The sequence below is a fragment of the Sciurus carolinensis genome, chromosome 5 (genome assembly GCF_902686445.1).
Source record: "Sciurus carolinensis chromosome 5, mSciCar1.2, whole genome shotgun sequence".
Taxonomy (NCBI): domain Eukaryota; kingdom Metazoa; phylum Chordata; class Mammalia; order Rodentia; family Sciuridae; genus Sciurus; species Sciurus carolinensis.
In genome coordinates, this window is record NC_062217.1 from 46,824,267 (window position 1) to 46,840,733 (window position 16,467).

Consider the following 16,467-nt stretch of genomic DNA (forward strand, 5'->3'; position numbering starts at 1 on the left):
TTGAATTCATGCTCTATGACACCAGGGATAACAAGCTGAATAAAGTCTAGTTCTTTTTTTTTTTTTTTAATTTTTTTTAAAATTTATTTTTATTGTAAACAAATGGGATACATCTTGTTTCTCTGTTTGTACATGAAGTAGAGGCATACCATTTGTGTAATCATACATTTACATAGGGTAATAGTGTTTGATTCATTCTGTTATTTTTTCCTCCCCCCCACCCCTCCAACCCCTCTTTTCCCTCTGTAAGCTCTTCTTCCTCCATTTTTGCCCCCCTCCCACCTCCCATTATGTGTCATCATCCACTTATCAGTGAGACCATTTGTCCTTTGGTTTTTTGAGATTGGCTTATCTCACTTAGCATGATATTCTCCAATTTCATCCATTTGCCTGCAAATGCCATTATTTTATTATTCCTTATGGCTGAGTAATATTCTATTGTATAAATATACCACAGTTTTTTTATCCATTCATCAATTGAAGGGCATCTAGGTTGGTTCCACAATCTGGCTATTGTGAATTGTGCAGCTATGAACATTGATGTGACTACATCTCTGTAGTATGCTGATTTTAAGTCCTTTGGGTATAGGCCAAGGAGTGGTATAGCTGGGTCAAATGGTGGTTCCATTCCAAGTTTTCTAAGGCATCTCCACATTGCTTTCCAGAGTGGCTGCACTAATTTGCAACCCCACCAGCAATGTATGAGTGTACCTTTTCCCCACATCCTCTCCAACACCTGTTGTTGCTTGTACTCTTGATAATCACCATTCCAATTGGGGTGAGATGGAATCTTAGGGTAGTTTTGATTTGCATTTCTCTGATTACTAGAAAAGTTGAACATTTTTCATATATTTGTTATTGCTTGTAGATCTTCTGTGAAGTGTCTATTCATTTCCTTAGCCCATTTGTTGATTGGATTATTTGTATTCTTGGTGTAGAGTTTTTTGAGTTCTTTTTGTATTCTAGAAATTAGTGCTCTATCTGAAGTATGAGTGGCAAAGATTTTCTCCCACTCTGTAGGCTCTTTCTTCACATTGCTGATAGTTTCCTTTGCTGAGAGAAAGCTTTTTAGTTTGAATCTATCCCCGTTATTGATTCTTGCTTTTATTTCTTGTGCTATGGGAGTCCTGTTAAGGAAGTCTGATCCTAAGCCGACATGTTGAAAATTTGGACCTATTTTTTCTTCTGTAAGATGAAGGGTTTTTTAATTTTTTGAAAATAAGTTTTTAGTTGTAAATGGACACAATGCCTTTACTTCATTTATTTTTATGTAGTGCTGAGGATCCAAAGTGCCTCACCTGTGCGAGGGAAGCACTCTACCGCTGAGCTACTACCCTAGCCCCTAAAGTCCAGTTCTTAGCCTCATGAAGCTCAAACCCCAATAGGTATTGACTAAAATGAATAATATACTTAAAAGATACCCTGATGGTCCAAGCCACCAGCATCTCACGCTTGGCTCTTGGACTCCCTATTCCATCTATGTTCCCTCACACAGCAGCTAATGATTGCTTTAAAACATGCATCAGATTGGGTCACTCCTGTGCTTGACCTCCAGGGCCTCCTGTTGTTCTCAGGGTAAAATCCAAAGTCTTCATAATGGAATTGAATGCTCTGTATGATCTGGGCCCTTAATATCTCTTGCCTCATGTCTTTCTGTCCTCCACCTCTTTTACTTCACTCCAGCTACTAGTATTCTGTTTACCTTAAATCTTCTAAGTAGGTATTCTATTTCACAGGTACTTACCTCTTACTGGAATTTTCTTTTCCCCAGGCATTTACTTGGCTTACTCCTGTAAGCCAGTCAAGTCTGGTCAAATGTTATTGCCCTCCTATTTAAAATTGCAATTTTGCCCTCTGCATCTATACACCCTTATCCTACTCTGTTTTGTTTTCCCATGTTATCTTCTAATATCCTATATAACTTCTTTACTTACTCTGTATGTAGTTAATTATCTGTCTCCCTCTACTAGAATCTAAGTTTTGCAAGGGCAGGGATTTCTTTTCACCAAATTTATTTTTTAAAACTCCTTGAACAATTTAGTGGGTGTTCATTAACTGTTTGCTTAATGGATAAGTAAGTAAATAAAATTAAATGCTGTGCAAACAACTACAAGATATGGGACTCTTCAAAAGGCTTTGGATGTGTCATTTAATGTCACAGAAAACAAGAAGATGCTTATTCTTTCTTCACTTAGCTCAAGCTGTACTATGTTAAAGCTCTATATGCTAACACAGCCATCTGTGACTGATGTCCTGCATCAGTATTCTAGAACTTGGAGGCTTTCTCACACCTCTTCTGTGCAGATACATCTGTGTTAATCTTACTACCCGACTCTGTAGCACATTGCTCAAGAATAAGACCTCTGTCTTATATTTCTTGATCCTTCTCTCAGGGTGCAAATACAAGTCCAAAACACATGAGGCACTAAATAATAGATGTTGACACCAAAGGATCTGATTGAACTGATGGGCCACAGCTGGCAGGGCCAGGAGCATCTTTTTCTGATCCCTGCTGTCCAAAGCTGTTTCTCTGTAACCCATCTTGCAACCCTTGTACTAGTGTGTTTCTTTCCTGTCTGTGGGAGTTTCTTGATGGTGTTTTCCTCATTTAGTTTAGTAATTTTCATCTAGATCTATCTAAAATCATCTCATTCTCATACAACTAGAAGGGGATAATGTGGATTTTAATCAATAAGAAAAGTTAAATTTTTATTCCTTCATATTGTTATAGTTCATGTACTGAAATGAAGACATTTTTTATTATTTGTTTGTAAAAGTAGATGATATCATGCAGATCACTTTCTTTTTAGACACTTTATAATATCAAAATAACTGTTTTCCCCTAAATATTATAATATTTACCCTTTATAGGACATGATTTAGAAACAAATACCAGTAGAATGTGCAATTTTATTTTTTGAAAGCAAAATCATCACTTCACAACAAAAAGGTTGATAAGTCTTTATTCTTAGAGTAGCGCTCTACACAAAGTTATTGAACCCTTTTCTTTGGATAAGAAATTGGGACATGGGAGTCAGAAGAGTTCAAGTACATAAGGAATGCTTATAATTAACAGAGAATGATCTATTTTTTCCCTCAAAGAAGATATTAGTATAAATACATAATTTTTATTGGTAAATGTTAATTCTGTATTCATAAGATCTGTCTCATGAGAATATAGGCAAGATCTCTTCACGAAACCCTTTCATCTTAAGGCAATTTCTTAACCATAATTTAAGTCCTGCTTATTTCTAACTAGACTCAATAGACTGAGGTTTTTAAAAAATATTTTATTTTAGTTGTAGATGGTCACATACCTGTATTTAATTTATTTATTTTTATGTAGTGCTAAGGATCAAACCCAGTGTCTCACACATTTTACGCGAGTGTCATACCACTGAGCCACAATCCCAACCCTAGACTGAGTTTTAATAACTCAAAAATTTTATTGTTTTCATAAAGGTGATGGTCATAGAATTTTGTTATTTTAGAAATAATCAGTCTGCATAAACTTTATTTGTTTTCTAATTATCCCTTTCAGGTAAATGAAAAATAGAAGTATTTGTTTCTCTTGAGAATGTCTTCTTGGTTTCTCAGATGAGGCTGGATCTAGAGTCTTGTTTTCTAATATAGTATTACTCTGTTAATTTATGAATTGTGATCTTTTGATTATCATTGAAATAATCATTTATTATTTAAAAAATTAATTCATGCAATCTATCCACAGACTTTTGAATTTTTATGTTCTACAAGCAATAAGTCCTCTTACGAGGGTGGATTAGCTTGAGGCAGTCTTGCATAGAAGTAACTGCACAATCATCTAGCTTGTGTGAGGCCCTATGTTCCAGCCCCAGCACCGAGAAAACAAAACAAAACAAAAACCCAGGTGAAAAGTCACTAAAAATGGGCTTACAACCAACCTTGTGTATCATAAATGGTTGTTTTGGGGTGTGGGTGGGGAATGAGGGCAAAATAAATAAACTATTTACTTAAAAAAAGAAGTAGCTGTACAAATGTATAAAGATAGACATTTGTAAAATATTTAATGAAGGGGTAGAAAAGTGGTTCTAATGGGGGAAAAGACCAGAAAAGGGTCAGTTTTTATGAAGCTGTGGTGTGTGCTAAGCTTTGAATGATATTTGTTTTTATTCTGTACAAAGTGAAAAAGGTGTTTCACTGCAAGTGGAGCAGTGTTGCTGAAGTTACATGTTTGGAAAGTAACACTGGTAAGATGAGTTGAAACACAGAGTCTTAGAAGGTCAGAATTGCTGAGACTGGGAGAATCTGATACAAATCTTGCCAGGAAAGGCATTGAATACCATGGGAGAAGTTTTCATACTGTCAATGTGGGCATTGCCCTCTGAAGATCTTCTGAAAACTCTGAACCTTTCTTTCATAATGTGCATATGCACATTTAAATAAACGTTGTAAGAACAATGAATCCTATTGCTTAAGAACCATTAAGAAGAACCATTAAGAAAGAGAAGCAAGGAAGGAAATGATTTGTAACAGATGCCTGCTATGGACCAGTTGTATTCACATACATTCTCACATTTAGTTTTCATAGAAGTAATAATAATGTAGATGATATTATTTCTGTTTTATAGATGAGAAGACTGAGGTTCCAAGGGTAAAATAATATAAACTTGGTAATTGAGGTAGAGCAGGCATGTAGCAGGTAGTTGAACCAGAATTTGTGACTCCAAAATCTATACAGTTTCCATTCTGTTAGTTCTTCCACATATTGGACCTTGGGTAAGTTATATAACTCCTTTGAACTTAAGGTTTTTCATTCAGTTAATGAGGAGATTAAGTGTCTGGATTCTGATGCAAGTTAAATGAGAAAATTTCATGGAAAATGCTTACTGTGTAAATTTTCAAACATGTTTGTTATTATTAGCAGTATGCTTTGCTAGAAATATTCCTGTAAACATGATTATCTATTTAAGGTCTGTGGGTGATCTGCACTCTGCTTATGGTCTGTCTGTCCTTCTTGGTCATTATGTATTCCGCTTACCCTTCTGACTTTCTTCCTATGTGTTACTGAGTGAGACTTGGAGATCTGACTCAGCTTTTCTTGGTTCCTTGGTGGGTGAAGGACTTTTGTTTCCAGTACTGGTCTTCATGTTGCAAGCCTTCCCTGGCATTATGATCCTTATTTCACTTTACTTCCTTCCTTGACTGCATGATTTTGAGAGTGTTTTCAAATCCAGTTCTCTTAACAGTCAGGGCCTAAGTGTCTTGGCCTGGCAGCTCTTGCAGTTGTAATCTATTTGACTTATGCTGTAATTTTTGATCTCTTCCTTTCTTAGGAGCATTCTAAAGCAGAGTTGGATGCTTGGAAGATTGTCCGAGTTAGTGAAAATTTCCGAGTGATTGCCTTGGGCTTGCCAGTACCCAGATACTCTGGGAATCCATTAGACCCCCCTCTTCGTTCTCGATTTCAAGCCAGAGATATTTATTTTCTGCCTTTCAAGGTAAGTATGACCAAGGTTGATTAAGTTTTTAAAATAGGTTTTTATTTACAACAAGAAATTCAATTCTGTAAAAATGTTCTTAAAAGACTTCTTTAGCAGTTAATGGAAAGGAAAAAAGATATGGCATAAGGAAAAATCTCTGGGAACTAGGATGAAAAATTTTTGTGGCATTATTTGTTTGAAATATTTTTAAAAGATTGAGTTTTATAAAATGGAATGTAACAAGAAATGATTTTTCCTGTGAATTTCTTAGGTCTCCCTAATTAAAAGGTTTGATTTTGTCTATGAACTTCTCTATTTAAACTGTTTTATTTCTTATTAATTGGATATATTTCTATGTCATTTTAGGATCAACTTAATGTATTATATTCAGTTGGAGCCAATGTTTCAGCAGAGAAGTAAGTGTACTTTTATAAATATTGGACACTTTTACATTGAATTTGTTTTGCCTGTTCATTGATCGATAGATTTATTCAATGACTATTCTTCCAAGGATTTTTTAGTATTGCAAGGTTTGGTACATGCTGGTGATAGAATCAATAAGATAGATCATTGATGGTAAGAAGCTTAATTAAGATCTAGTAAAGCTGAAAGAGATACAAGTAGCTTAGTTTAATCCAGTGTAGTTTTATGCCACAATTTTAAAATACTGAGTCTGTTTGTGGTTGAGACTTTGTAAAGGCTTCACAAAAGTATTGACACTTGAAATGAGTCCTAAAGAATGAGTAGACTTTTGCCAGACAGAGAATGAAATTAAGGAATTAAAAGGGATTTTTCTAAAAGCATGAGATATGAGAGTTTATGCTTTCTTAAGGCTGTAAAACTCTCCTGCTGTCTAGACTTTAGGTTTGAGATTGAGAAAAGTAGGAGATAAGATCAGTTTGTGAAAATCTCACATATTCTGATGGTTTTAGTAAATACATCTAACTAATCAGCTTCTGAGTTTTAAATGGAACATTAGGATACAGAGCCACTGGTTCTTCCAAGAAGTAATGGTAGGGGCTGGGGAGATAGCTCAGTTGGTAGAGTGCTTGCCTTGCAAGCACAAGGCCCTGGGTTCATAGTAGGGATCATTTTAGATTAATTAAATTGGCCCAACTATTTGATATTTAACATACTCATACCTATTTTAAAACTATTGGAATAAAATTTAATATGATTTTTTCCCACCCCCTAGAGTTTCTCAGCTTTTGTCTTTTGCCACAACTCTCTGTTCCCAAGAATCTTCTACTCTTGGACTTCCAGATTTTCCTTTAGATAGTTTACCAGCTGCAGTTCAAATCCTGGTATGTATAAACCAAGTTAATGACTGGTGTATCCAAATGTAGCAAAGGAAATTTTAAAGTCAATCATTGGGGATTAATCACTTCAGGTTTCCTTATCTTATTCTGTGGTTGATTTGTTATGCAGTAAACTATACAGAGCTCAAGGACCTATTCTGAGTTACTAAAGAACTTCTAGCTTTGGAGAAGGAGGGAGTAGACATGCAAACCCAGTAAAGTTCAAAGGCAGAAGGGAAGGCTTCAACCTTAATAAATAAAAGATAGACTGCAGTGAGTTAGGCCTCAGAGTTACCTGACCTGGGGCAGTAGAGCTGGGCTTTCTTATGCTAGCACCCATCAGTCACTGGTTAATTGTTGTCCTAGGGGATGCACATTTCCAAGCACTACCATCTTTCTCAGCTTGTGAGCAAAACTGACTCCAGGACCCGAAGGGTAGTCTTAAAAAGACCTGCATCAGCTGGCTGTGGGATGGGAGACCTGGGAAATTGGGTAGAACGTAGCCATTGTCCATTACACTTTAAGAACGTTCATGGCAGTTAAAGACCTTCTAGGCAGAGGACACATTCTTAGGTTTTTCAGTCACAAAAGAGCCTGGTAGGAGAGTGAAAATAAGTTGTATCCCTAAATAAACTGTGTTGTTGAGAGAGATGTGTGAACCTGATTATGAAGTATTTTGCATGGGGAGTGAAGTTGCCTGGGGTTTATGATGAAGAAGTGGCCTGTAAGACATTATGAAATAGGTAGTGTCAGGTGATCATATTTTTGTTAGAGGAAGACACCTCCCTTGGTGTTGGCATCAGAGAGGTTGGGGAGAGCCTGGATGCCCAAGATGATTAGAATGCTTTTATAACATTCAGTGAAACTCTGCCAAAGAAGTACATTTGAAGTAGTAGCAATACTGCTTTCTTTAGGCAAAGAACTCTTATTTTTAAATGTTAATTGCCTTTTTGAAGTATTTCTATTGAGATAGGAAGCATACTTTTTTTATTGTTCTACATATCCAGAACAGCATTTTTTCTGTTTATCCAATTTTGCATTTTTTATTTATTGTTTTTGCTAGAATATTGTGCTTTAAAGAGTGTAAAATCTTAAACAGTTGGAAAAGAGTCAAACAAACATTCATAATTGCTCCACTTAGAAGCACCAGTTACTAACATATTGCCACATTTGCTTGTATACCCTCATTTTTAGTCCCTGAACCATTTGAAAGTAAATTCTAGTACTCTATTAAATGCTTAAGTATATAATATAATTTCTAAGAATTAGAACATTTTTCTGCATAACGAGAACACCATTATCACACTACCATATTAACATTAATTCTATAATACCATCTAATAGATAATCCATATTGAAATTTCCATGTTGGTCCCTATCATTAGACTGTTTATGGGGTAAACAGAATTGAGAATGCAGTTTGGTGTGGGATGAAGGATTTGAAGAAAATGAACACTTTCTTTACTTTGCAGTTATAGCTATGAAGCTAGGTCAATGTAGATTAAATGAACTAAGATTATGAATAAAGGAGGAACATGTGCTTTGGGATGAGTAAGTTATACATATGTGTATAGTTTCAGATGTGTTGAATGCACATACTGTAATCATGTGTAATGGATAATTGAAGATTCATATCTAGAGCTCAAGGAAGACCAGGATTAGACATAGAAGCATAGGAGCCATGGAGACATAGATGAAAGGTAGGCATGAGTTCACATAGAAATGAATAGGAATAGGAAGAGAAGAGGAAAGAATATTTTCTTTTTTCACTTCCAGAAAATTATTGGGGGGCTGGGGAGATAGCCCAGTCAGTAGAGTGCTTGCCTTGTAAGCACAAGACCCTGGGTTCGATTCCCCAGCACCCAAAAAAAAAAAAAACAAAAACAGAAAATTATTGGTTATTTTTATAAAACGATTTTAATTGCACACATACATTTAAGATATATTTTCTATGATTATTTTAGATGTTGCTTATTTTTATGTATTTGTGCTCCTAAATAGGATTCCTTTCCTATGATGTCAATTAAACACGCAATCCAGTGGCTTTATCCATACACTATTTTATTAGGACATGAAGGGAAGATGGCTGTTGAAGGTGTTTTAAAAGTGAGTATCTGTTTCCCTTTCTTTCCTTTCCCTTCTATTCCCATTTTTCCTTCTTTTGCCTTCCCTTTCCTTTATGTCTTCCCATTTCTCCTTTCGCATTTCTTCTATTTTTCTCTACTCACCTTTCTTCTTTCTTTTGCTATCCCTTGTCTTATTTTCTAGGCATGGGAGGCATTAGATGCCAGCAACAAGAAAGCAGTAGTGGGGAAAGAAGCACAGAAGGACTGGTGTGGAGGGATTTGTTACACTGAGAAAATAAAGATTGAGCAAATGAGTGACTATGTTGAGGATATTGAAATAATGAGAGCTATTGGAGAAGGGATTTATAAACAAGGAAAGGGATAATTGAGGTATTGAAAGAGGTATTGAATTGGAATTAGAGATAGGATTCATGTTTCAAATATATATTAACAAATAAATAATATAGTATGTGTATACCTACACATATTTTCTAACTTTCCTGCAGCAGCCTAAAAATAACTATGATCATGCCATGTACCTAGGCACTGATTACTAAAAGAAATCAAAATTCCTTGGAAGTAGGGCTGACTCAAGGACTGGGTCAAGAAACATACAGGGTGAGCACTGAACATCTTAGTGTGCCAGAGAATAAGGAAATTTTCAACAAATGATGCTGACATGTCATAATGACAGAGGAGACAGCTTGAAAATTTGAGCATTAAAAATAAATGATGAGGGGCTGGGGCTGTAGCTCAGTGGCAGAGTGCTTGCCAAGCATGTGTGAGGCACTGGGTTCTATGCCGCATCACCCAAAAAAATAAAATAAAATAAAATAAAGGTATGCTGTTCATCTACAACTACAAAAACATTAAAAAATAATTAATGATAAAAATTTATAGAACTCACTTCATAAAATAGGAATCCATAATCTCTATGATATAAACAAATTATAAAAATATGGAAGAGAAGAAAAAAGTCTAATGGAAATGCTTAGTAATAAATAAAGAAGGAATAACATTATTAGAATAATAACCATTTGTCATTCATCAGAGTGGTAGTTGATTTAGGAAGGTGTCACCAAAGGATTCAAAGCTGGTGGATGGAGCTTCTATGAGGAATAGGATATGAATACAATTTCTGAATAGTACAAAGTAATTCCCTATAAAACATGAAAATAAAAAAATATTTTTAGTCATAGATGAACAAATACCTTAATTTTATTTATTTATTTTTATGTGGTGCTGAGGATCAAATCCAGTGCCTCACACATGCTAGGTGAGTACTCTACCATTGAGCCACAGCCCCAACTCCCCCAATTTTATTCATTTATTTATTTTTGGTTACCAGGAATTGAACCCAGGGGTGCTTCACCACTGTCACATCCCTAGCCCTTTTTATTTTTATTCACAAGTTGCTTAGTGCCTCACTAAGTTGCTGAGACTGGCTTTGAACTTAAGATCCTCCTGCCTCAGCCTCCAAGCCACTAGGATTACAGGTGTATTTACTAGTGGTATTTTGACCGTAAACATGAGCTTGACCGGGTGGGACAAATTGACATGATATATCTCCTGATGATGTGCTTTGAAGAAGATCATTCCTGGGGACTTACGACTAAGAGTTTAGGATGTGTGTATGGCCTCGTCCTAAGTTGAAGGGCTTTGTACACAGTGAAGGCCTATGTTCTTTAAAACTGTTCAGACTGTGATCCAGGTTGAAGGAGACTGAAGAGCTATGAACTAAATGTTCCTGCACTGGATCTTGAACCAGATAGGAACAAGTGACTTTGTTGGTACACCTTGTAAGACTTTTAAGATCTGTGAATTGGATGGTATTGTATTAAATTAATTTCCTGTTCTGGAAGCTTATGTGGTAATTAGATTGACCAGAGTTCTTGTTTCTAGGAAATATGAACCAGAATGTTTAAGAGTATGTGACATCATATCTGCTGCTTGTTCTCCAGTGATCAGGGAAAAAAAATCAGTAATTATGTGTGTGTACAATTTTTGTTTCTACTAATACAGTCTGGCTAAAGTTGCAGATTTCTAAGGAGTAGATAGAATGTTAACACTAAGCTGTAGTGGCTATGAATACAGGACCTTCACTTTCTGGAGGCCAGGATTTGACACCCCTGAGCTCATGGGATGATGTATGTTTCTCCCTTATCCTCAAATCCACATGTAGTCTTTGGAAGTAGAGAAGCACTCTGTATTTGTCTAGTAATAGAAATTAGAAATCAGGAGAATAGCATAGGAGATTCTGGTTGCTTCAGTGAGCTTTTTCAATAGATCAGCTAGCCACAGAACCTGAAGAAACAATGTTTTCATTGATTAATGATGTTTAATAATAATAACAGCAAAATAATAGAAAACTATTTCCATAGATAATGAGAAGTACAGTTATGAACAGAACCTAAAAGAAAAGCCTAAGGAAGCAAGGAGTTAATAATGGTCAATAAGGAGGCAAAGGAAAGTAGAAGAAAGCAGAGACTAGAAGTGGTGAAGGAGTAGTCACTGATGAAAGAGAAAGAAGAGGTCTGCTCTGTGTGTTTGTGTGTGTTTGAGAGAGAGGAAAAGAGAGAAAATAAAAGGAGATGGAGGAGAGGATATTAAGAACTATTTGGAAGTGGGGAAACTCATGGGTTCTGGAGTCAGAAAACTGCCATTTTCTGACTATGTAGTTCACTTTAAGGTTTATTCTAGGGACTGGGAAAAAGAGAACTGGAACTTATCTTTGATTCAATCAACATCTGAGCTATATTGGCACTGGTCACTGAAGCAGAGCATCTGGTATTCAAAATCAAAGGCTTCCTCAATTCCAGATGAGCTTCCCCAGTGCCCTCAGCACAATGCCTGATCCTTGGGAATAAGGGGACATACTCGGAAGAAAGCGAGTCTCAGGGAAAGTACTCATAAAACGAAGCAATACAAAGTTACCGTGTGACACAACTGAGAAAAGATATTCAGTGTCTAGATAAGTCAGTTGTGAACAAAGGTCTTTATCTTTACAAAGAAACCACTTTGATGTGTTTCTGGTCTCTAATTTTTAAAACTACTTGTACAAATTATATAATGTGGGAAATACTTTTATAGATTGAATTTTCTGAAGAAAATAGCTAGTGTTTTGTTTGCCCTTAATTTTAACCTTTATAATTAAGGGGAACATCATAATGAAAGATACATATTATAAACAAATGATTTTACATTTGATTGCAGAGAATTAAAAAATGGAAAAGGAATTGGCATTTCTTAGATAAAAGTATGACTATCTTCTCTCACCTTAATTACCTGAAAGTGCTAGTTAATGCACAGATTTCACTTGTCTGAACCTAATGAAGAATTTTCTTTTGGTAGGAATGTTATACTGATATATACATAAGTATTCACACAAGAGTATAAAATATCTTTCCTAAGAGTGAACCTTACCCAGAATGGAGGTACATGCCTCGATTCCTGCTATTCAGGGTACAAAGGCAGGAGGACAGCAAGTTTGACGTCAGCCTGGGCGACTTAGCGAGTCCCTATCTCAAAATAAAAAGGACTGGGAAGGTAGGTCAGTGGTAAAACACTCCAGAGTTGAGTCCTCACTTGGGGCGTGTGTATGTGTTTATCTCCTGTGTGCATGTGCAGGGAGTGGAACCATATATTCATTGGTATACATTGGTATAGTTCTTCGTGATCTGTTCTGGGGCACTCTATGTGTCCTGTTTCTTATTTAAATTTCTACATTTTTCCCAAGGCATTATCTTAAGCTAATGTTCACAGATGAACAGAATATTATATATCTTCACACAATTTTGATAAGAATGGTGAAAATTAAGGTACTTTGTTGAATTTGGAAAGAAATGTTTAAGGAATGGGAATGACTATTATAATAGAGCTAGTCAATAACGTTTTCTTCATAAGGGATAATTATTTTGTCTCCTAGATTGCTATAGAAATGAATGAATAGTTGCATTTGAATTATATATCACCCTGAATTTTAGTGTACTCACTTAATTGGGTTGCATTTTTTAAGGAAAAATTATTACTGACTGAAACTGTAGTCAGCTAAAAATCAGAGCACCGTTCTTTTTTTTTTAACTAGCTATAAAAATGACTAGAATAATTTTTATTCCCCAGATGGTGCTTATTATGTGATATTCATATTCTAAAAACATTTCTGTAGTCATAAAATTACTTCTAGTTTTTAATTAAAGATGCCTTAAAGATTCATTCTGAGTCTACCACACTTTGAGAGTTGGCATCCTTTATTACAGTTTAGTAACAAATATATCCAGGCTTTTCTCTACATCTCATGGCTCTCAGTTCTACGAAGTAGGACTCCATCATAAAGTGTTAAATTAGTACATTCCCTGGGTGATTTAGAAAGGATATGCTACCACTTGTTCATTGATAACATAATCTAAATGATAGTTTTGCAGAGAAACTTGGAAGGGTCTTGAATTTAGTTTTTTTCACCCAATTCAGCAAACATTAATTGAACATTCATTATTTGACAAATGATAAGTATATAGAAATCTAGGGAATCAGAAGTGGTTGCTATTTGATCTCTGCTCCTGAGGAACTTACCAGAATGATGAATAGCTCTGGTCAAACATGAAGTAGCACAGTGAAAATAGCAATTAATTGGATATGAGGAATGTCTTAGATGTGATATGTTAGATGCCACTAACTGATAAAATGTGGGTTGGGTTGTGAGAAAATGTGAGAAATGAGAATGTCCATGAATACTAACTTGGACAAGTGAGTAGCTAGAGATGCCATTAGTTAATATGAGAACATGCAGGGAAGGAGCACAGTTGGGGTGTAGGCTAAATAATTCCATATGGTAGGATCTTTTTGAATTTGATATTTCCAGGGAGGTTTGTCCAGCAGACTTGAAATATAGATCTGGATCTGGAGCTATTTTGATATTAAAGATAAGTACTTCTGAGTTGTTAATGTGTGAAACTGGTTGAAAGAACTCAGGGGAGCAAGTAGAGTAACAAGAAAAACTGGCTAAATGCTGAACCCTGGAAACATCAACATTTAAGGGTTGGACAATGAGGAAAGAACTTACAAATTAGGAAGAGGCATAACAGTCAGAGAGACAGAAGTAGAACAGAAAGAGTATTCCTATGAAACATTAAGAGCCATGATTTAAGAGGAAAATGATAACAGTAGTTTCTAATACTGCAGGGATGTCTTATTCAAAGAAGACTTTTAGATTATTCATTCAAAGAAATTATTCATTCCTTCTGTCCTTCCACAAGAACACTTAACTAAGCATTGTTATGCTGGAAAAGTAGCAGTAAGCAAAACAGACAAAAGTTCCTGCCTTCATGGGGGTTACTTTTTAGTGAAAGATAATATTCAATCAAGTAAGTAAAGTTTACTGTATTTCAATTGAGGAATGCATGCATTCACTGAGAAGATAACACTTGAATAAAGATCTGAAAGAGAGAAGTTCAGAAGTTCAGAAATAACTAGTATATAGGCCCTGAGCAGGAGCATACCTGGTACATTAGCATAGGATTGTTAATGTTGTAGAGTGAGTGAAGGAGAGGTAAGTAGGAGATGAAATTAGAAGGTAGGAGTTCAGATCACGTAGGGTTCTGTAGGCCATTAAGGAAATATCTCCTTTTTTTTTTTATTGTAAACAAATGGGATACATGTTGTTTCTCTGTACATGGAGTCAAGGCATACCATTTGTGTAATCATAAATTTACATAAGGTAATGTTGTTTGATTCATTCTGTTATTTTTTTCCTCCCCCCAACCTCCCACCCCTCTTTTCCCTCTATACAGTCCTTCCTTCCTCCATTCTTACCCCCCTCCTTAACCCTAACCCTAAACCTAACCCTAACGCTAACCCATCCCACCCTCCATTATATGTCATCATTCGCTTATCAGCGAGATCATTCGTCCTTTGGTTTTTTGAGATTGGCTTATCTCACTTAGCATGATATTTTCTAATTTCATCCATTTGCCTGCAAATGCCATAATTTTATGATTCTTTATGACAGAGTAATATTCCATTGTATATATATGCCACAGTTTCTTTATCCATTCATCAATTGAAGGACATCTGGGTTGGTTCCACAATCTGGCTATTGTGAATTGAGCAGCAATGAACATTGATGTGGCTGTATCTCTGTAGTATGCTGATTTTAAGTCCTTTGGGTATAGGCATAGATATTTATGATTGTTATGTCTTGCTGATTTATGCTTCCCTTAAGCAATATGTAATGTCCTTCTTTATCCCTTCTGACTAGTTTTGGCTTGAAGTCCACATTATCTGAAATAAGGATGGATACTCCAGATTTTTTGCTGTGTCCATGTGCATGGTATGTTTTTTCCCATGCTTTCACCTTTAGTCTATGGGTATCTGTTTCTATGAGATGAGTCTCTTGCAGACAGCATATTGTTGGATTTTTCTTTTTAATCCAATCTGCCAGTCTATGTCTTTTGATTGATGAGTTCAGGCCATTAACATTCAGGGTTATTATTGTGATATGATTTGTATTCCCAGTCATTTGACTCATTTTTGTTTTTTGACATGATTTGGTTTCTCCTTTATTTGGCTATTCCTTTGTGCTAGTTCCTCCCGTTGCTGATTTGCATCGTTGTTTTTCATCTCTTCCTCATGGAATATTTTGCTGAGAATGTTCTGTAATACCGGCTTTCTTTTTGTAAATTCCTTTAGCTTTTGTTTATCATGGAAGGATCTTATTTCATCGTCAAATCTGAAAGTAAGTTTTGCTGAGTATAAGATTCTTGGTTAGCATCCGTTTTCTTTCAGGGCTTGGTAAATGTTGTTCCAGGCCCTTCGAGCATTTAGGGTCTGGATTGAAAAATCTTCTGATATTCTTATTGGTTTCCCCCTGAATGTAATTTGATTCTTTTCTCTCGAGGCCTTTAAAATTCTGTCTTTATTTTGTATGTTAGGTATTTTCATTATAATGTGCCTTGGTGTTGGTCTGTTGTAAGTTTGTATATTTGGAGTCCTATAAGCCTCTTGTACCTGGTTTTCCATTTCATTCTTCAGATTTGGGAAATTTTCTGCTATTATTTCATTGAATAGATTGTTCATTCCTTTGGTTTGTTTCTCTAAGCCTTCCTCAATCCCAGTAATTCTTAAATTTGGCCTTTTCATGACATCCCATAATTCTTGTAGATTCTGTTCATGATTTCTTACCATCTTCTCTGTTTGGCCCACTTTGTTTTCAAGATTAAATATTTTGTCTTCAGTGTCTGAGGTTCTGTCTTCCAGGTGTTCTATCCTGTTGGTTATGCTTTTAATGGAGTTTTTAATTTTCCTTCCTTTCAAGGATTTCTGTTTGTTGTGTTTTCAGTATCTCTAACTCTTTATTGAAATGATCTCTTGCTTCCCGTATTTGGTCTTTTAACTGTTGATTGGTGTGATCATTTAATGCCTGCATTTGCTCTTTCATCTCCTCTTTCAATGCCTGCATTGTCTCTTTCATCTCCTCATTTGCTTCCCTGATTGTTTTAATTATGTACATTCTGAACTCCCTTTCTGACATTTCTTCTGCTGTACTGTCATTGGGTTTTATTGCTATAGAATCTAGGTTTTATGGGACATTTTCTTCCCTTGTTTTCTCATATTGGTCAGATATCAGTGGGACTCTGAGATATTTCAGTT

The 16,467-nt window shown here is 35.7% G+C and overlaps 1 protein-coding gene across 2 annotated transcripts in view; it reads left to right on the forward strand.

The window, feature by feature from the left end:
- Vwa8 (von Willebrand factor A domain containing 8) overlaps nt 1-16,467 on the forward strand; it is a 461,451-nt gene that overhangs the window by 75,084 nt on the left and 369,900 nt on the right. For both annotated transcript variants that reach the window (XR_007108713.1, XM_047552395.1), the window contains exons 6-9: nt 5,313-5,477; nt 5,826-5,875; nt 6,655-6,763; nt 8,759-8,863. Coding sequence is in view for 1 of the 2 variants with exons in the window: in XM_047552395.1 (XP_047408351.1) it covers nt 5,313-5,477; nt 5,826-5,875; nt 6,655-6,763; nt 8,759-8,863 (429 nt within the window). In the remaining variant the exon portion in view is untranslated. The remainder of the gene's footprint in view (nt 1-5,312; nt 5,478-5,825; nt 5,876-6,654; nt 6,764-8,758; nt 8,864-16,467) is intronic.